The following is a 22,252-nucleotide window of genomic DNA, read 5'->3' as shown; positions in this document are numbered from 1 at the left end:
CACAGGGTGAACTTCCTGTTTCTAGAGACAGAGCGAGTAGTACATTTTGTTCTTTTCCTATTAAGAGTAAAATATGAACATATACTTTAATGTATATAAAGTATGTTTGCTTGGTATGTAAACCAAGCAAACAAATCAGGAAGAGGAATCATTGATCAATGACTGCTGAACATAAACCTTATAAAAGCGTTTCTTCCTTAACACAGCTGAATACCTCATGAAGTTCCTCAACAGAGTGCCAAGAGTGTGCAAAGCAGTGATCAAAGCAAAGGTCGACTATTTAAAAAAATATAACATAAACATAACAAACATATTTATTTATAGTTATTTCATTCTTTTTTCTTTACTACAAAATTACACATGTGTTCATTTAGAGTTTTGGTGCCTTCAGTGACAATCTACAAAATAAAGAAGTAAAAATAAAGTAAAAAGAAGTAAAAATGAAAAGCTGTGTCCAAACTGTGTGTATTATGTAGAAACGTCTCCACTAGTTTCACATAAGCATGATCTCACAAAATAATTTTTTAATCCAGCAGACCTGACGTTATTTTGTCCCTCCAAAGCGTAAAACACAACAAAATCATCCTGATTCCTCACAGGATTGTGGCATAATATTACACAGAATCTGACACCTCAGCTCTATAGAAGATGGATGGACTAAGCAAATTTAGTCCATCCATCTTCCTCTGCTTATCCAGGGACTGTCACTAACCAAATTTTTAAGCAGGAGAAAAAATAGCACTTTTAAGGACATGAAAAGCTTTATCGACAAAAACAAGGCACCCTGCCCCTGTAATCTTTTATTTACAATATTGTATTTGGTTAAAATGTTCTGATGGTTCAAATATTTTATATTATTTAGTTGTTGCAAAATAATGTGTGTGCCAGTCTCCAATGAGACATTTACAAGTGTGTAACAATATACTATGTCTATATACACTCAACAAAAATATAAACACAACACCTTTGTTACTGCTCCCATTCCCCATGGGATGGACGTAGAGACCTAAAATTCATTCCAGATACACAATATAACCATCCCTCCCAAACAGTGGTCACAAATCAGTCCAAATGTGTGGTAGTGGGCACATCTGCCATATTGAGATAATTCGTCCCACCTCACAGGTGTGCCACATCAGGATGCTGATCTGACATCATGAGTAGTGCACAGGTGTACCTCAGACTGCCCACAACAAAAGGCCACCCTGTAGTTTCTGACACTTTGCATGTTTAGCATGAGGCTAAAATTCCCCCTCAGTGGGTCACTGGTGACCTGCTGGATGTTCAGAGGTTCATTAAATCCAACATGACTAAAAACTCAAATGTCAAAGGAAATAAACAAAATATTTAAAGTCAATCATTCTGATCGTAATTGTACTTTGACCTTTAACCTCTCTGCTCTGTGTTGTTTCCTCTTTCAGACCCAAAGATCATCACAGCTGAGTCTGGACAGAACGCCACTCTGACATGTCGAGCTCCAAACAACACAGTTACAGTTTTAAACTGGACAAGATCTGACCTGAAGCCAGAATATGTGCTTTTGTAACAGGATGGTCCCTCTGATTCAACACACCAGCATCCATCTTTTAAGAACCGGGTGGATCTGCAGGACAGACAGATGAAGGATGGAGACGTGTCTTTGATTCTGAAGAACGTGACGATTAATGACGCTGGAACATACGAGTGTCATGTGTTCATGGCAGAAACAGACTCATTGGAGATTCCCAGCATCATCTACCTGGCTGTTGTTCCTCCAGGTGAGTGAGTAGAGTTGAGTGTGTGTGTGATCAGAGGTGAAGCTGCTTCCTGGTTGTTGATGTTTGTTTGTTGTATGGATGAGCTGGTGGATGTCAGAGGTAGACAGATGTTTCTCCAGCTGTTGTCTTTGTGGCTGGTAGTCTAGAGTTGACTTGTTCTTACTTATTATCAGCACATGTTGTTGTTCTGTGGAAGCTAACATCTTGTAGTTTCTGACACTTTGCATGTTTAGCACGAGGCTAAAATTCCCCCTCAGTGGGTCACTGGTAGGGATGGGTATCGTTTAGGTTTTATCTGATACCAGGACCAAACTGGTACTTTTGAAACGGTGCCGGTGCTTAAACGGTGCTTAAAAAAAGGAGAACACAAAATTGGTCCAAAAACCTCTCATAAAAAGATAACAATGTTAGCCTTTTCTGCATCTACGGGGCATATATGGTATCACTCTTGGCTGGAAGCAGTGCTTAAACAATGGAAAAAACACAAACTTTGTCCAAAAACCTCTCATGTTTAACTGTTTTCCACCTTTTTTGGTCATTTTAGCCTTTATACCGGTACCCATCCCTAGTCACTGGTGACCTGGTGGATGTTCAGAGGTTCATTAAATCCAACATGACTAAAAACTCAAATGTCAAAGGAAATAAACAAAATATTTAAAGTCAATCATTCTGATCATAATTGTACTTTGACCTTTAACCTCTCTGCTCTGTGTTGTTTCCTCTTTCAGACCCAAAGATCATCAGAGCTGAGTCTGGACAGAACGCCACTCTGACATGTCGAGCTCCAAACAACACAGTTACAGTTTTAAACTGGACAAGATCTGACCTGAAGCCAGAATATGTGCTTTTGTACCAGCATGGTCCCTCTGATTCAACACACCAGCATCCATCTTTTAAGAACCGTGTGGATCTGCAGGACAGACAGATGAAGGATGGAGACGTGTCTTTGATTCTGAAGAAGGTGACGATTAATGACACTGGAACATACGAGTGTCATGTGTTCATGAATGAAACAAGGTCATGGATGAACATCAGCTTCGTATACCTGGTTGTTCCTCCAGGTGAGTGAGTAGAGCTGAGTGTGTGTGATCAGAGGTGAAGCTGCTTCCTGGTTGTTGATGTTTGTTTGTTGTATGGATGAGCTGGTGGATGTCAGAGGTAGACAGATGTTTTTCCAGCTGTTGTCTTTGTGGCTGGTAGTCCAGCATCCACCCACACTCAGTTGGCCTCCATCAGTTTTCTTTAGCACAGATGTGTCCTGCTCACTCTGGAGTCAGTGTTATCATCCTCATCTGTGACAATGTGAGACTCCAGCTGAGCTAGTTTGTTATTTATTAATTCACTGACTTCTATTATGTCCTGATAGTTTAACCTCAGAGTTTAATCCATGTGTAGCTGAGCAGACTCGGTGCTCCCTGCATGTTGTTGCTGTTACAGAGAGAGGACGGCTGCTGTCACTCTGTCAGGTTTAGATCAAATCAAACTAAGCTGGCAGTTTATCTGAACACAGGCAGTGCTTATTGTAAAGTATCTTTACTGCAGCTGTGTTAAAAACATGGCTGCCCTCTCGCTGTAATGAGACCAGCTGAGCAGAGTTACTGATCTGGAAGCAGTTTCCAAACTCCTGAGACTGATCCCAGTGTGGCTTTGAACCTCTCATGCTGAAATCATCAGTATCTCTGTGACCAGCTGTGATAAACTGCTGATAAATTAATGAATTAATCTTTGCCAGAGCAAATACATAACAGCCATATTTGTCACGGTCCGGCTGGCAGACCGTGGGGAAAGGAGGACCCAGGCGCGGCGCTCTGTGTGTAGACAGTGCGTTTATTTACAGTGTGGTAAATATCGATGCACAATTAATCCCCGTGCTCCCCAAGGCTCCCGTGTGTGTCCATTGGCGTCCGTGTTCGTGCTCCCCGCTGTCGTGACTCTGCACACCCTGTGCGTGCTGTTCTTCCTCTCCATGTTCCTCCTGTAGGAAAACAATAGAGGCAGCCGTTAAACACTGACCCCGCGGGGACACTCACTCACTCACTCACTCACTCTGACTTGGGAGTCTCACGCAGTAATCCCACATCTGTGGGAGCTCCAAGACTCTCCTAAGTAGCTCCCCCGGCGAGCCCTGATCAGCAGCAGGTGTGTGGCTTCGGGTGTGGCCAGTCCCCTAGCAGGGCCACACCCACCATACCTCAAGGTGCCTGTAAACAAGAGTTCAGACACACACACACACACACACACACACACACACACACACACACACACACACTCATATCTACAAACATGGAGAAGAGGGGCAGCAACACCAAAAATACATGTAATATAACAGGTCCATAACTGCTCAGGGATCCTGGGTCGCTCAGACATAGGACCCTGACAATAATACAGTTTGTCTGTGTAACAACTGTAAAAAACTATTGTAAGGAGCTGGACTTCTTCAAGTTTGTTTAAAACGTTTAATCCAGTCAAATAATAAAGAACAGCTGGATCAGTTTTAGTCATGTTTAGTCAGAACATCTGTTTCCTTTTAAGAAGCTCGAAAAATCCACCAGTATTTTCTCACTTTATACATATTGTGAATAGTTTGTATTAATCTGTTCTCCTGAACTAGAAGAGGAAACGGATTCTGTTCTGTTCTTCACTCATCACCTACCTGACAGCTGACACCTCACACCTGTTTCTCACCTGCAGGTCACACAGGAGGAGACACAGAGGATGGAGGGAAGGAGGCTGGAGGGAAGGAGGCTGGAGGGAAGGAGGCTGGAGGGAAGGAGGATGGATCTGCTCGACTGATAGTTGGTCTGTCAGTTTCTGCTGTGCTTCTTGTTGTTGTTGCTCTTCTTATTAATCTGATCTGCAGAAAATATGAGAGGGGTTTTAGCACAAGAAAACAAAACCAGAGAAAAAACGTAAAAAAATAATTGAAAGGTCAGAAATTTATTCAAAGCTGAACTCTGAGCCTGATGTTGCATGAAGTCACTGTTACCCAGCATGATGAAAAACAGATGATCAAGGACAGAAAGAAACTGATGATGCCTCATGTGACTTTTCCTGCCTCATGTGACTTTTCCTGCCTCGTGTGACTTTTCCTGCCTCATGTGACTTTCCTCCTTAAGCCCAGCCCACTGGGAGACAGCTTGTACTTTGTTCTCCGTGGTTTGTAAATCCATCGTATCAAATTTGACAGAGTTTACAAACTGTTATAGACTCAGTTTGGGCTGAAACTTGGTGACTTTTCCTAAAATGACCCAAAATACACGACAATGAATGGATTGAAATATTTTCTGTTGTACAGATGATGCAGACGTTCGTACACTGACAGTGTTTCGGGACAAGTTTGACTCGTGTCTGTTCAGATGGATTTTCAGATCCACCAGTTTGGCTAAAGTTAAGGAACATTGTGATTTTAGGGAAAGTTGACACTGTGAAAACATTTTCATACAAACTCACAAACATGATGTACACACGCATGTTTGTGTATCTGTAATGAGACAGAACTGGGTCTCATATGGCTCACACGAGACCCAGTTCATGGCTGAAGCCTTTATGGGTGACATGATGTCATACATGTCCTGAAGTGGATTCTGGATTTCTGACGTCCTTAATCACTACAGCAGTGAGGTCAGTGTGACGAACTGATGCTCTGTTCTCTGGCCTGACAAAGCTTTAACTCCAAACATCTCTCCACTGTTAGAGGATCAGTTTTTTATGGCCTGACAGTGTGAAGCCTCCACCTACATCACCGAACTGCTCCGCCTTGCTCCACTTCTGCACTCTTGAGTCTGTGACCTTCTTTAAACAGCTTGTTTTTGTGTTTGTGGTGTTTTGCTCGGCTGTGCCCTTTTTAACACTGTTGTGTTTAACTTTGTTTTTTTTATATCTCTGGAAATAAAAGTTTGGTTTGTAAAGACAAAGAAAATGAGTGAAATCTCTCTCTGAGGATCCTCAGCGTCACTGTGACACGTGCCTGTATGTGCACATCTTTACTTTTAATAAGATGTTTCAACATGCAGACGTGAATCTAACACAGTAACAGCTGCCTTTGTTTCAGATCCAGCTCATTCCAGTTCACTGACAAAGTTTTGGTGCTGCGATAACGACTCTGAGCCGATGAAGCTCTGATAACTCTGATAACATCTCCCTCCCAGTAATAACCTCCCAGCAGCAACTATGACAGACACGTCTCCTGACAGTGACACTCTTACAGATACACATTCAAGACTCAAGAGCTTTATTGTCAATACAGCAGTAGACACAGTATACAGCTTACCACATGGTGCATTTATAAGTATGCAAAAGATATCTCTCTCCAAGAGATGTAAAACTCAAAATTACAAATACATAACATACTAAACTTTGTGATGCGGCTGCTGCTGCTCCACATGTTAGTAAATCTGACCCTAAATCTTCCTGCTTCTCTTAGAGCACACAGGTAACGGCTGCCCTGAGCATGACGGTGTGTCTGCAACATGATGAAGCTCGTCTAGAGCAATGATTACAATCTGCTCCGGGGCAGCTGGAGAGTCCTGTTTGCTGTTTGCCTCCTTTAGAAAATAGAATAAGAGCCAGAAACTTCTTCTCAACACAAAATAGTCTTTGAATGTGTTTTATCTTATTTTCTAGGGTCCATTAGAGTGACCGTGGATACAAAGTGATGTTAGTGGAGAATTAAAGGTTTTAGTAAAACGTGTGAAGGTTGACAGTTTGATTACAGCTGCTCAAACTGATTTCCTGTTCTTTGTATGTTTGTCACACTTATTAAATGTTTCAGATCAGGATGATGTAGCTTTGGATTTGTTCCCTTAATAACAAACATCTTCATTTACAAACTTCAGTTTGTGTTTTCTTTGTTTAATATTTTAATGTGTTTGATCTGAAACATTTAAGTGTGACAAACATACGAAAACCAGGAAACCAGGAAGGAAACAAACTCTGTTTCACTCTGTTTGTTTCCATCTTATGTTCTTATATGTTGTTTGTTTGAAACTTGTGATCAGTATTTTAAAGTTTTTAAACTGAACTCAGACACAAACTACAAACTGGTCAGACATTGAAATGAATTGTTGCTCTGAGTATTTGAACCTGCTGTTGTGTTGCTTTTGTGTGCTGCTGTCACTGATGGCTGCTGCTGTGACAACAGACACACAAACAGTTTGATGTCATCAGAAATCCCTCTGCATACACTGAGAGAAAAGCTGCTTTACTTTCACACTCCAACACTGTTGTCATGTCCTGCAGTCTGAGTGTAAAACAACACTGCCCCCGTGAGGTCAAACTCGAGCATTGCACATGATAATTCGCATCCAGCAAACGTCTTGGACCTTCACACACATCTGACCCTGATTTAGTGGAGACTTTAGAAATTTCAGTGTTTCTAAAGTCTACCTCCTTTTTTGTGATAGTTTTTAATGAATTGGGACACAGCTGGGACACGTTGGTTATTGATTTCACTGTTTAAAGCTTTAAACAGATTAGAGAGACAGTCCAGGCAGATGGGATCACGTGGTGAGTGAAATAAATACAGAGGTGGTCACCTCTGTATTTAATCATTAGTTATTATTAATCTCTGGCTCTCTTCCACATCTTGTCTTGTCTCCTCCCTTTTCCTGGTTCTGCAAACAAACAAAGGTCAATCAAATGGATGATCCACTTGGTAAAGGCTAAAGAACCAATCAGGACAGGCAAAAATAAAAAGAACTAATTTCATCATTGGATGAGATGATCCAGTGCTAACTATATGCTTTATCAACAAGGAAAAAGGGTTTCTGTCTGCCTTTTAAGCCTAATCTTAAAAGTAGAGATAGTGTCTGTCTCCCGAATCCAAACTGGAAGCTGGTTCCACAGAAGAGGGGCCTGAAAACTGAAGGCTCTGCCTCCCATTCTACTTTTAAATACTCTAGGAACAACAAGTAGGCCTGCAGAGTGAGAGCGAAGTGCTCTAAGAGGGTGATATGGTACTACAAGGTCATTAAGATAAGATGGGGCCTGATTATTTAAGACCTTGTATGTGAGGAGCAGGATTTTGAATTCTGGATTTAACAGGAAGCCAATGAAGGGAAGCCAGTCTCAGACCAACAGAATAGACCCAGCAGAAGAAGCTACTTCCATTTAGGAGTTTTCAAGGCCTCTGAGGATTTCCTCCAGTTTTCATCCATCTATTGGTATCAAGACTGCATCTGTGAGATTTTCTGCCACAGAGGGAATTTTCCACGACTGCTACAGCTGCCAAACGTCTTGATGCATGCTCAATCATCCAGGTAAGTAAATCTCCAAAAGTTGATTCTGTTCATCTGGACGCAGCGTTTTGTGGGAGAAACATTTCGTCACTCATCCAGGTGACTTCTTCAGTCTCAGCTGACTGCAGGTTTCCTCAATCTTATAAACAGAACATTTGCATAATGACTGAAAGCAGCCCACTGAAGGAAGAATGGGCTGGGAGGTCAGAGATCAGTGGGCTTTGGTCAGTGGTTGTTGATCATGACCTGACAGATCTGTATCCTGTGTGTGCACCCACTGTGGGCCTTTTCTGTGCTTAGTGTCAGCCTGAGCTCCATGCAGGCCTCAAAGGCCAAGCAATTCAAAAGCTTCACCAAAACAAGGCACCACTCAAATAGCTGGACCCAGGCTCGCCGCCCTTATGGAGGAAAACATAGAAGATGATCTCTGTGAGTTATTTTTACTGTCATATTATAAAATGTGATGTTCTAGCATCATGTTATTCTTCTTAAGCCTTTGAAAAGCTTCCTCTGTGTCCATTAAACTGATGACTTTAGTGCTGCTGTCTACTTGTTACATTTAGTACTGTTTAATTTTCAACCTAGGAAGATCTGTAAGAAGGACTCACAATATAACATAATACTGTAAGATTACTTACAGGTAAAATACTCAGATTGTACTTAGATAAAAGTCATCACAGACTCGCCCAGCCTGACTGCCTTGAAGTTCAGGTGTCTTCACTGCCTCCTCTGATAAGAGCTGGAGACCTGAGTAGGTTCGTCACCCATCAGCAGCAGATCACCTCTCGATCGGGCACGTTTTCATCTGGGAGGCTTTTAGAGCTCACTGCCCTCGGCGTCGCTGCTGGAACAACCAAGTTTTGCTATTGAATCTTTGACCTGCTGATCTCACAGAGGCAGGAGACCCAGAACATCCATGCCAGCTTCAGTTTATGCTCTGTCCTGTCATCCAATCAGATTTGCATGTAATACACTGATATTCAGCCCCAGCCTGGTGTTCTCTCCATCTCTGACCTTTCACACAATTTAAACTAACAAACTTTCTCTTTAAAACTGTTCGTCAATCACAATTTACTCGATTTATTATTCTTCTATCACATATTTATATCAGTCATAATGAACTCAGTATGATCTGAGCTGTAAACCTGTATTGATCATCACAAACCTTTATAGCGCTTCAGAGCAGCTCCTTCAGTGGCTGCAGCACCCACGATGTGGGGCGGAGAGATTTCCTCCCCTCTGCTGTCAGACTCCACCACAAAGACTTTGCAGCTGATCAAACACACACATGTGCAATAGGACTAAGTGTAACACTCTTTTTCTGACAACGTTGTATTTGTACTCAGTTGTATGTAGCATGTGTATTCTATTTTTATCCTATTATTCTATTCTATTCTATTCTATTCTATTCTATTCTATTCTATTCTATTGGGTACAGTTGTGTACAGTTTCTTATTCTATTCCAGGGTTCTCTCATGTTTGCTATGTAACTGCACTGTCCACTTCCTGCTGTAACAAAACAAATTTCCCACATGTGGGACTAATAAAGATGCTCTTATCGTTACTGTATAACCACAGGTTCACTTCACATTTGGTAGAATATAAAAGGACAAAGCTGGACAATTGTCATCACATTTCTCATTAGTTGCTGTTAGCACAGGCACACAAAGAAAGCAGAGCTTTAGCTTTAGCTCCCTACATCACTTTTAAGCCTGGATGTTGAGGCTTTTGCTTCCTCTCAGCTGTGATGACATCTCTGTCTGCTCCATCTCACCCAACATCATCCATCTGACCTGATGCTACCTGACAAACTAAAGATAAAATATTAAATTCATTTTGCATCACTTACATTTAAAATACATTTAAGGTGGATTTCTTAAAAGGGAAGGGACTGACCTGACTGTTGTGTCGAGACAGGTGTGAAGGGAGTTAAATCCAGTCTTATACTACGGACGTGTTTGGTTTTGGTCTGTAATACGTTGAGTTTATTATCTATAAGTTAACATAGCAAATCCTCCATCCAGAGGCTAAAGTGATATCAGAGCTAGACTACTTTAAGTGAAAACAGATGATCGTCTGAGCCTTAAATGAAATAAGGTTAAAAAGAAATGCTGCTATCGACAGTGTGAGGCAGTGAGCTCTGTTACACCATATTTTTTAATTTTCTTTATTATTATTATATTATAGTGTTATTACCTTCCTGTTACTTCATAATAGAATGACAGTTAATGGTAAAAGTCTTGAATAGTTTTGAATTTATTTTTCCATGATCACATTTCATTCAATCACTCGTGGACTTGTATGAATGTTACATGTGTTATTTTCACCCGTGGATTTACAGACACTGTGTGAACACAGTTTTCATTTTATCCAAAGTTTTACTTGATGTCCAACTGATAAAATCACTGACAGACAACAGAAGCAGGAGCTCAGAGAGAAATTCAATTCAACTTTATTCATAAAGAGACAAATCACAACATTTGGTTTTATTTTACAGAAACTTAAAACTAAACCAAATTCAGGACGTGTATTAAACCTGCAGCTGATCCCTGTCTGCTGTTCACTACCTTTGATTTCTGTTACCAGCATCATCTCATGTTCCCCAGGTTCACTGACAACGCTGAAACCACCAGCGGGAGACTAAGAGTGCTGCTTTAAAAAGATTCAGACATTTTATTTTGCTGCAGCTCAACATGAGGCTGGATCCTGATTCTTTGTTGTTTTTGTTTTCTCTACATGAAGAAAACAGCAGCAACAAGAAGCACAGCAGGAACTGACAGGCTGACCTTCAGTCCAACAGATCCTCCTGTGTGACCTGCAGGTGAGAAACAGCTGTGAGGTGTCAGGTAGGTGATGATGAAGAACAGAACAGAATCCATTTGCTCTTCAAACTGCTGTCAGACATTATCTGCTGCACTCTGATCACATCACTCAGACCAGCTGCTTTCTACAAAGTCTCATCAGCAACATCTTTACAAACCAACATCAGATTGTGTGTTTTGTGGTCTAAAGTTTTGTGCCTCTGGTTTCTCATTGGCTCACACTCTTGCAGAGCCGTAACACGCACATGAATGAGAGGTGGTGAGTGTAGTTCCTGTTAACAGGGTATTGCAGACCATCCTGCTAATTGCTGAATTTACTTTTGTCTGTCATATTTATGATGAAAAACAAATGTAATCAAATTAGATATTGATATTTTCATATGGGAATTGATCCTGCAACATGAAACGCTGGGATTGGAAGTTCAGCATCGCTCCGCACATCATACCTGTGAGATGACAGACAGCAGTGTGGAGGAGAGTGCGACACAAAAACACAGAAATATGACTGACAGCTGCAAACGAAGCAGCATCTGCTGCAGGTGAAAGATATTGGGACTAGCAGAGCAGAGTGGCTTCACTGTAAAACAAAATTAGCAGTGAGTGTGAAAAGTTTCTGTGTGTGGAGTTCAACACCGTCCACTCAGAAGCTGCATCACTGGATGGTAGATTTAAAAAGCTTGCATTCAGTGACAACAGAGCTGTTGATGAGGCACTTCAGAGAATAACTGCAGCAGCAAAGTGCACTCCCACCCAGCTCCACCATTACAGGGCCAAGTGAAGGAGGAGCCACAGACGTCTGCTGTGTGGAGCCTCTTTGATGAAAGAGCTGCAGGAGATGCTGCAAAGAGAAATACTACAGCTGATGTTATGATGGAGATGAAATGTTATCTTGAGGAGCCCCTCATCCAACAAGGAGAAAGCCCACAGAGCTGGTGGGAGGCCAAGGCCACAGTCTTTCCCTACCTGTTGAAGGTGATGGAGGGGAGACTGTGCATTGTGGCAACATCTGTTCCTTTGGAGGGTCTTCTCAAAAACTGGGCAGATACTAAGGAGAAACCACATCAGCCCATCCAAGCTGAGGCAGCTGGTTTTTCTGAATGTCGACCTGCACTGAGGACAAACTGTTTGGCTGCTGAGTTTGGTTCTGTTCTGTGGATTTGTTTACAGTGGGGCTTTTTGTGTTGAATTAAACTTAAAGGTTTGATTAAAATATTAAACAACAGTAAGAATGCCTGCTTTTGTAACAGAACAAAAACACAGAATTAGGCAATTATAAGGCTTTTCATAAAAACACTACATGCAAAAGGGTTTGTCAGCACACAAAGCATTCACATTTGCCAAGTAAAGATAAAGTATGAGGCTACAGAGGATAATAACTTAAGAGACATTTGGGAGCCACGAGACGTGCAAGATAATCCAGAGCTTAGATCTAAATAAGGAAGTCTTAACTCAGTAATGGAGAATATCCTCACACATTAAGAAGCACCGAGGGAGGGAAGTCCTTCATCACTCTGTCAGTCAGGTAGGTGATCAGTGAAGAACAGCACAGAATCTATGTACCTGCATGTTCAGCTCAATTTGTGGATGCAATAAGAAGTAAAGTGAGAGTGATCAGCTTACCAGTGACTGTGATATTAACCAGGTTACTGACGGCACCATTACTGGACTCACACCAGTAAACTCCGGTGTCGTGAGGCACCAGCGTACTGATTGAACATGATTGATCACGTTGCTGTTGTCCCCGCCCATCTCCACACTCAGCCCTCTGCAGTTTGCTTGTGTTTCTCCTCACAGTCCAATCAGAAAAGCTTTGGTCCTCCTCCCAGATTACAGTCACAACATCTCCCTCAGAGACATCAGAGCTGTTGGGACTCACGATCAGACGAGCTGCGAGGAAGAAGAGAGGTTAGATATCACTCACGACTGAACTTCTGGGACCGCTCCGCCCCCTGGTGGCCTGATTTGATAGTGAAAAATTATTTTCTACCAGGCTGATGTAATAAAGCTGTGGAATCAGGACTGAGGTTTCGGGCATTTCCCCTCGGCTATTTGCAAGTAAGAAGAGCAAACATCTGAAGAGGCACAAGCTCCAACATTTTAGTAATATGAAGAACAACTTTGTTGCTTGACCAGCACGTTGTGGCCTGCAGCCTTCATAGGTTTAAGGTTTAAAAACATTTTTAGGATTATTTGGTTCAGTGGAAACTACTGCTACTGACAGTGAAAACATTTGCAGACCTTTTCAGAGGATGAGCATTTGTTCGAGGGTCCACTTTCTGCCCTGAGCCTGGTTCTGCCGGAGGTTTCTTCCTGTTAAAAGGGAGTTTTTCCTTCCCACTGTCGCCAAAGTGCTTGCTCATAGGGAGCCATATGATTGTTGGGTTTTTCTCTGTATCTATGAAGCGCCTTGAGGCAACTTTTGTTATGATTTGGCGCTATATAAATAAAATTGAATTGAATTGAATTCTGCCAGCTCTTCATTTCTGTGTATGCACAGGATTCTCTCCCTTTCCTCTCCTTTCACTGGTGGGTGAGAGGAAGTGGGCAAATTCTACAAATGTCATTTAAAGATTAAACGACTCACTACATGTTAGCTAGATAACACACATGTCTTAAAGATATAAAGACCTGGATGGCCGCTAACTTTCTGCTTCTTAATTCAGATAAAACTGAGGTTATTGTACTCGGCCCTGAAAATCTTAGTAATATCGTATCTAAGCAGATTCTTACTCTGACATTGTTGGGGATCACTCCTGAATTTACTTAAGCCTTAGAAAAGTAAAGTAGCCTAACAAAGTAGCTAAAATCGTGGACGTACAGCATTTGGACAGAGAGAGTGATATTAATTTTCTTTGCAAACAAACAAGAATCTTCAGGGTGCAATGTGTGCTGGGCAGCAGCCAGGAGCGAGGTCTCTGGTGAACCAATCCCTCGCTACAGATTCTAGCGAAGGGACGAGGCGTGTCACATCTCTGGTGGGGATGGAGCCTCAGTGCTTCTTTTAATATCTCTGAGCTTTCCCAATCACAACTATCTCTACTGAACTTTGGCTCCGTCTAAACAGTTCTTTGAATTACTTACTAAAACAATATATGACAGTAATGAGAAAGTGGCCACTTTCATGAGTAAATCATGTAAGCCTTATAAGATTTACTTATATGTAGTCTATGTTGTGGTTCTACTGGTGTTACTGGTTCTGCTGGTGAGACAATGTGTTCACAGGAAACTTGAAGGTTTGTACATATTCATTCTTATTCATCGTGGTATTTTGTTTCCATTCTGTCATCATAATTTGGTCCATTTAGATTCTTAAATCATAAAAGTGTTTACTTTAACTCATTTCAGCAGATGGAGAAGATGACATCACCAGTGACATCACATACAGTGTTGTGAAAGCATCAAATCCTCAACACCCTCCAGTCAAAGAAACCAGAGATGGAGGTTTGTGTGTTCACCCAGGTGTCATCCACATACCTGAACCAATGACTTGGTGGTGTTTCAGGGTAGGATAGCAAAGCCCTGTTTTCCACGTCTTCCATATACAAGTTGCCCACAATGGGTGAAACTGGGGAGCCCACGGCACACCCACGTTCCTGCCTGTAGAACTGACCCTTGCATGTGAAACAGGTGGAATTAAGACACAGTTTCAAAAGCAAGCACACCTGGTCCAACAGCCTTGTCTTGTTCTAACTGCTTCAGACAGTCTGTCACCCTCGTCCTGTGACCACTTCCTGGGTCTCTTTCAGTCTTCAAATATAAAGTTTTTACAGCTTATAGATTTTAAGTTCTGCTCCAATCATTTGGGTAAAGATAATAAACACTTTGATGGTCAATAAGTGAAAGTGAAAATGTGATAACCCAATAATATAATTAATAAATAATAAATAATTATATTTTTTGATAAGTGAAGTTCACTGAACTGAAAGGAAATTTTGGTTTGATGATGGTTGACATGTTTTCCAAATAGAAGTTTTTCCTCTAGTGAGGAGATGCAGGTGCAGCAGAGCATTGCTGGAAGAAATGATCCCAAGGGTGGAATCTCCTGAGAAACCTTCAGAGACCCAGCGAGAAGTAGGGACCATAGCTGACAGCCCAGGCAGGGGTTGAGGTCAAAGGTCATGCTGTTTGGGGACCTACTGGTCATCATGAGAAGATTCTGGAACCACAGCAATGACCATAAAGCTGCACTGGATGGAGAGCTGTGCCACGGGGCTTTCCAGAGGTAATCACGAGGAGATTGTGGACAACAGATGGAGATCTGAAGGATGAGGGGAGCGTTCCAAGCTCCAATCGACAGTGCAGAGAGGAAGGTCAAGGATGGCATCATGATTCTGTGAACAGAAAGCAGGAGCTATGGTGGTGACGGGGAATGACTGACAGCAATTTCCTATGAACATCACCTAATGCTGTGTCACTGTGCTATGCATGCTTTGACACTCTGAAGAGGGTCTTCCTTTGTGTCATTGTTGTTGTCATTTGCATCATGAACAAGACTGCTGAAGTGACTCAACAGGTGGGGTTACAACAGCAGTAAAATCATTGAATCCAATACCCTTTCCAAAAAAGGTTTTCTGCAGAGACGAAAGGACAATAGAGGAGTCATAAGTATCCCCCCACAGGAAGAATGCATGAAATGAGGTGATGAGGGTTGATAGAGGCCATAAAACAGGAGTGCTGACAAAGGCCTGCAGCCTTGAAGATAACTGAAAGCCACATTGACAAACAACAAAACTAACTGGTGTGTTTGTTATACCCATGTCTGCATACATTTGGACTCTGGTCATATGGACAGTGATAGAAACAACTGGAAGAGACATTTATGAAGCTCTGAGGAACTCAAACCACTCTGCATGTGTGATTTACACACCTGGAGGAGATGCACCACAAAGCTGGAATGATTTTGCAAATGTTAATTTCTATGTTTGACTGTTAACATTCATTTGCTTACTTGGAGGGTGTCAATGGAAAATTGTATTTAGTAGTCAGTATAATCTTTTAGTGATATAAGTTTGCATATGGTAGAATGCTGCATGTAATCATTTGTGTGTAGAAGTATATAGTTGGTGGCATATTGAAAGAATGTCTCATCCTAGGAGGTCTGTAACATTCTAGGGTGTTCACCCCACATCCTAGGAGCATGAGAGAGGTCGTACCTTGTCTTATTGTTTTATGGTAGGATTAACGTAGCTATGTCTGTTTTAGTCTAAGTGCCTTTTGGTTTGATGAACTGCTGGACTTTGAGACCAGCAGGTTTAGGGAAGATCTTATGGGGCCACACTCTGACACCCCCCCCCCCCCCCCCCCACACACACACACCCACACACCCACACACCCAATGAAGTATAAAATAAAGACCGGGGCAGTTTCTCAGGCGCGAGTCTCTCAGTCCGGAGACTGCCCTTGCTTGCAAGAAATTCTGTGTGTTTCTCTTCTCTGAGTCTTTGCTGAAGAAGTATTTTAGAATATATTCCTTAACAGAGAGAACGATGCTCGTCACAGTTCTCTCCCTCATGCACGAGCAACACAAAGAGCTCTGGTGACTTGCGTCTTGTTTTTGCCATTGTAGTAGAATTGTCTTGGCGTTCCAGCAATAGGTCTGTGCTAGATGAACGTATCAGCAACCTTCAAACACGTGTGGAGAATTCATTATTTCTTTGACAGATTTTTTACTAAATAACAGAAAAAAGAAAGTAAGAGAAAAATCACCTGCACAAGTGCCGAGGTAGGTCTCCCTGCAGAATTGGTTTTCCCTTCATCAGGAGCAGCGCTGGGCTGTTTAAATCACGGACAAACAGGATCCTACAGTTGTTTATGTTTTTAAACCCATTTTGCACAGAGAGGCATTTTTTGGAAAATGCATTGATAGTAATGTTGAATATTATTACACATCAAAAAAAATAACTACAGTAAAATAATCACATCGTGACGCCTCTGCCTTTCTAAATGGAGGGACAGTAACTGTGTGTGTATGTAAGCGTGTAAAACCTGAAGATGGTAAGATTAACAGTATTTTGTCTCTATCTGCCATTCTGCTATTCATCTCAACAATAACGTGGCGCACAGCGTGGCGTGAAAATAGCCACATGCAATGGAGCAAAATATGGGTGTGTGTGGTTGGAGGATGTGTTCATGCGCACAAAGGGGGGGGGGGGGGGGGATTTTTCTTGTAAAACAAAGGGGGGCCCAGCAAAACAAGTTTGGGAACCACTGGTTTAGACGATGTTAGCACAGAAGTATTAGCTTCTGTCATGACTGATGAAGTTACTGGTTAATAAAGTTTCCAGTAAAGTGTTTAATCGCAGCCACAAACTGACAGCAAATATCTCGATTAGCTTCAGTGCATCTGTAATAAATATGTCAAGTTTCAGTGCTTCGTTTAAACTGTATGATACTTATACTGACCCAGGGTCAGTGTAAAATACAATCCTAGCTGTGTGAACAAAGCCTGGCTCCTTTAATCCTGCATGACAAACCTCAGGATGCAGGTTATTATTACTCTTTCCTGCTGGCACACCTGTCACACCTGAGAGTCAGCTAGAAACTTACAGTGACGTGGACATCATGCAAAGACTGCCAGACTCTGTAATACTGCAAATGATCAGTGACTCAGGTTAACAAAAAAGAAAGTAAGAGGAAATTTAATTCTATAAAACGTGAAAAATTCCACACACATGTAACTCACCACTGTGTGAACATCACAGGGGAGAAATCGTTTCTCTGAGTCAGAGATGAGTGTCAGTAACACAGAAGTTGTCATGGTCCCCGCACCTCGCCAGCTGACAGCAGTCAGGCGCTTTGTTTTGTTTATTCTCCTCTCTCGCCTCTGCTCTCCCTTTCTCTCTCGTCCTCTCCCACTCTCTCTTTCTCCTGCTGGGGCGGAGCTCAGTATGGGCTCCTGCTCCTGGCCCACGCACCTGGAGATGATCAGCACACCTGCTGCTGATTATGAGAATTGGAGTCCTACTTAAGATGGCGAGTCTGCTCTACTCGTCACTGGATCGTTGAGCCGTCAGCGTCAGTCGTCCTGCACTCTGCAAAGTTTGTTCGTGAGTACGTCTGAACCAGGAGACTAACTGTTTCTCTGTCTGTGTATAGATTTCCCCTGGACCTGTTTTCCCTGTGCACGGTGACTGAGCGTGAGCAAGAGTGATGGAGGAAAGAAGAGGAGCTGTGTGTGGTTGCGAGGGCTGTATGGAAATCTCCCCTCCCTGGACTCCTGCCCCTTTCACTCCCGGACCCTGGAACCCCTTTTCCCCAGACACCGTTGTGTGTGTGTGTGTGTGTGTGTGTGTGTGTGTGTGTGTCACCGTGGAGAACACTGTAAATAAATTCACTTTTGATTTGAAGAAACTTGTGGTCTGCGCCTGAGTCCGCTCCACTAATCGTGACAGAAGTAAAACTCAGTGTCATGCAGTGACTTTTACACAACCAGATCAGATGAACCAGCTCACACTAAAACATTTTGCTGCACTCTTTACACTTATTTCTTTTCTTTCTGCTTTCTGAGATAAAAGCTCTTTATCAGTAACTTTTACAACTTCTGGCAGGTTAATGTCTGAACTTTGGAGTGAAACACACCCTTAGTTACAGGAAATAACACCACTGTCTGTAACTAAGTGAATCCACCTTAACACCACCTGTGTGTGTGTGACTGCATTACACTCCCACTGCTGGGAACCTGAACAAGAACCAGAACAAAGTCTAAAATAGAAGCTGACAAACAGCTGCACCACCGAGTGACACTTTATTTTATAAACTTCACAACAGGTTTCATGTTGTGACCTGTGGAGGTGAAAAGACACAAAACCTGTTTTACAGCTTTTGAGCTGCAGGCAGGATTGAAACACACCTTAGTTAAAAGTCAAACAGCAACATTTGTCTCCTCCCCTCACGTCACTCAAATGTGACAAACCAGGAAACAGGAAGTTCTTCGTCCTCAGTAAAGAGAGACGCACAGACGATCAGACTGAGCTCAGACCAAACTAGCAGCTTCCTCTGAGTGAGTCCAGCTACAGGAGAGAAAAGTGGAAAACTCCAACACTGCTGCTTCAAGCTGCTGACGCTCCACACACTGAATGTGAGTTTGAGCAGAAACACGACTCAAAGGAAGTTTCAGTGAAGGTGGTAGAGGAGGGAGGGGAGCCAGGACTGACTGTACTTCCTGTCTGCTGTTTTCAGCTTCACTCACAGACTCAATGGCTTCCAGATCAGAGGAGGATCTCTGCTGTCCGGTCTGTCAGGAGGTCTTCAGAGATCCTGTTCTTCTGTCATGTAGCCACAGCTTCTGTAAAGACTGTCTGAAGAGATGGTGGAGAGAGAGACCAACACACGAGTGTCCAGTTTGTAAGAGAAGATCTTCAAGGGAAGAACCACCTTTAAGTCTGGCTTTAAAGAACCTGTGTGAGTCGTTCTTACAGGAGAGAGATCAGAGAGCTTCAGAGGATCTCTGCAGTCTGCACTCTGAGAAACTCAAACTCTTCTGTCTGGACCATCAGCAGCCAGTGTGTGTCGTCTGCTGTGCCTCAGAAAAACACACCAATCACAGATTCAGACCCATCGATGAAGCTGCACAACAACACAAGAAGGAACTTCAGGAAACTCTGGAGCCCTTAAAGAAGAAGTTAAAGGTTTGTGAAGAAGTTCAAGTGAAGTTTGATCAAACAGCAGAACACATTAAGGTCCAGGCCCGACACACAGAGAGGCAGATTAAGGAGCAGTTTAAGAAGCTTCACCAGTTTCTAGCAGAGGAAGAAGAGGCCAGGCTGGCTGCACTGAGGGAGGAAGAGGAGCAGAAGAGTGGGATGATGAAGGAGAAGATGGAGGCTCTGAGCAGAGAGATAGCAGCTCTTTCAGACACAGTCAGAGCCACAGAGGAGGAGCTGAGAGCTGAAGACGTCTCATTCCTGCACAACTACAAGGCTGCAGTGGAAAGAGTCCAGCGCTGCCCCCTGCTGGATGATCCACAGATGCCCTCAGGAGCTCTGATAGACCAGGCCAAACACCTGGGCAACCTGACCTTCAACATCTGGAACAACATGAAGGACATGGTCTCCTACACTCCTCTCATTCTGGACCCAAACACTGCTGATCCAAACCTCATCCTGTCTGAAGATCTGACCAGTGTGAGAGGAGGAGAGAGGCAGCAGCTTCCTGATAATCCAGAGAGATTTGATTATTACATCTCTGTCCTGGGCTCTGAGGGCTTTAACTCAGGGACTCACAGCTGGGATGTTGAAGTTGGAGACAGTACATGGTGGGGACTGGGTGTGTTAGCAGAGTCTGTGCAGAGGAAGGGACGCATACTGTTTGGATTATGGACTATATTGTTATATAAAGGTAAATACTCAGCACACTCACCATCAGCAGATTCTGCTCTCTCAGTGGAGAAGAAGCTCCAGAGGATCAGAGTGAATCTGGACTGGAACAGAGGAAAGCTGTCGTTCTCTGATCCTGATACTAACACACACATACACACCTTCACACACACTTTCACTCACAGGATGTTTCCATTTATTCAAACTGTCGGTAAACTGAAGGTGTGTCCGTTGAAGGTGTCAGTGTCAGTGCAGCAGATGAGTTGAGGATGATGATGTTTCTAATGTTGTTTCCTGTCAGTGAGTTGAAGCTGTTAAACTGCAGCTGTCCTCCTGCTGCCTCGTTGTTCCAAAGCTCTTTGTTTCTCTTTTAGTTTCACTCTTTCTTTCTGTTTCTGCTGTCCACCTTTTCACATGGAAAATCATTTCACTGTTTCTCACTGAATGACTCCCCAAACTAGATTTGAAATTCTATCAAGTTTCTAATCATTACAAGTGATTCATGTTTCTATTTGATGTGTAAATGGAGATGATTTAGTTTGCTGGGATATGGACTGACATGTGTTGAATGGGAGGAGCAGTTTGTTGTTGTCTTCTTCTCTGTTTATGACAACAATAAATATGTTGTTGAAACAATGATTCATGTTTAACTCCATATATGAAATGTTTCTGATCTTTGAATTCTGTTTGATTAAAGACTTTCTTCATGACACAAATGAGATTTCAGTGTATTAATAGAACTAAATAAGCTCAGAGTTGAAAGGCTGGAGTATTATGTACGTGCTTCACTGTCAGGATCTTCAGGGGGATTCAAAGGGAAACATCAAACTGCTGTAATGAGATAAACTAGTTGGGCTGAACACACTTATCTGTAGTTTGTCTCCATCCAGGATCATCAGAATATAATGAACATGTGTGAAGAGCCACAAAATGCTGCTGCCCTCTCAGCATGATGAGCTCCAGCCTTTGTTAGCAGGACAACAGGAAACATGAGACAACTTTCAGAGACAGTAACCAACTGTGGCCACAAGATGGCAGCAGCTGATCTGAGATCCTTTATTGGACAGAAGGACTCTGCTCTGTGACGTCATCAGAGAGACGGCCTTCACTCTGATAGATCTGACGTCATGTCTGCACTGCGATGATGAAAGCTGATAAACACATTGTTATTGATCCATGAAATCACCTCTGTCCTCTCAAGTGTAGCTGTTTACAGAGCTGAAGAAGTCCTTCATCATCAAAACAGACAAACATGTATTTCCTGTATTAAGTGACGTCATCCTCACTCTGACCTCTTACATACATTCTGTTCAGTTTTCCTGCTGTAAGAAATAAACTGTGTGAAAATAGAAATGCAGGGAAACATCCATTAATCACAGCTGAGCCGTTTGTTTCTGACTCACATTCAATGAGGCTTCAGGTGTAAATACCTCAGAAGTGTTTGTGAGTTCAGTAGAACCAGACCCAGTCGACCATCATGGCCTCCACAGCACTACACAATGCAACAGAAAGGCCTTCATCATCTGCTGAACCACCTCTGAACCACGACGCTCTCCCTGCATCTAAAAGCTGTTAGTCAGGATGAGATGCTGCTGTGATCGCTCACAATTTACCTGTGAGACCTTTGTAAATATTGTCTTTGTTTCTGGAGGAAACACCTTTAGTCTGTTTGTATTTGGAGTGCAGATCTGGGCGTCCATCACTTTAACCTGCACACGTTTAGTTATTGAGTGTAGTTGATGTTTGGCAGCATTTTATAAGTGACAGTTCATGAACGGTGAAGGAACAGAGGACGCCTGACCATCCTACCTGTGTCAGTAAGAAGACTTTCATCACAACTTCACAACTTAACACAACTGAAACCTGAATCCAGTGTTGCATAGTTTACTAACAGTGTGTGCTGACACTGAAGTTAGCAGTTTGTTTCCTAAGAGCTGCTGGGACAAACCACAGTGAGCGGCTACAGAGTTTAGTTAAGGTGGTTCTAACATGTGACCTGTTGAATTATTTACAGGGATTTATTTTTCATTTAAAGCATCATTTGTGAAGTTTTTATGAAGTTTACTTCTTTTATGTTCTTTGTGTAACGTTTAGATTTTCTTCTCTTGTGTTTTAACTCTTCA

General features: G+C 42.5%; 4 protein-coding genes across 3 annotated transcripts in view; 3 read left to right on the top strand and 1 right to left on the bottom strand.

Moving 5' to 3' along the window:
* LOC309693309 (hemicentin-2-like) overlaps positions 1–22,252 on the bottom strand; it is a 1,543,010-nt gene that overhangs the window by 509,114 nt on the left and 1,011,644 nt on the right.
* LOC309703187 (T-cell surface glycoprotein CD4-like) overlaps positions 1–22,252 on the top strand; it is a gene marked incomplete at its 3' end in the record, with an annotated part of 159,227 nt that overhangs the window by 67,004 nt on the left and 69,971 nt on the right. The window lies entirely within an intron of this gene.
* Positions 1–22,252, top strand: part of LOC309693963 (nuclear factor 7, brain-like) — a 78,547-nt gene that overhangs the window by 28,333 nt on the left and 27,962 nt on the right. The gene's annotated exons all lie outside the window — the stretch shown is intronic.
* LOC309694066 (nuclear factor 7, ovary-like) lies at positions 18,712–20,714 on the top strand. Its single transcript, XM_082513793.1, has one exon. The coding sequence runs from the start codon at positions 19,011–19,013 to the stop codon at positions 20,394–20,396; it is 1,386 nt and encodes a 461-aa protein (XP_082369919.1). The 5' UTR covers positions 18,712–19,010; the 3' UTR covers positions 20,397–20,714.

This window comes from Aulonocara stuartgranti (genome assembly GCF_965226115.1).
Source record: "Aulonocara stuartgranti genome assembly, chromosome: 3".
In the NCBI taxonomy this organism is placed as follows: Eukaryota; Metazoa; Chordata; class Actinopteri; order Cichliformes; family Cichlidae; genus Aulonocara; species Aulonocara stuartgranti.
The sequence above is the reverse complement of the archived record's forward strand: the minus strand, read 5'-3'. Positions and strand labels throughout refer to the sequence as shown.

What these genes read in the sequence shown, in the direction of transcription:
- LOC309694066 (XM_082513793.1), top strand. Translation starts at nt 19,011, where the DNA reads ATGGCTTCCAGATCAGAGGAGGATCTCTGCTGTCCGGTCTGTCAGGAG.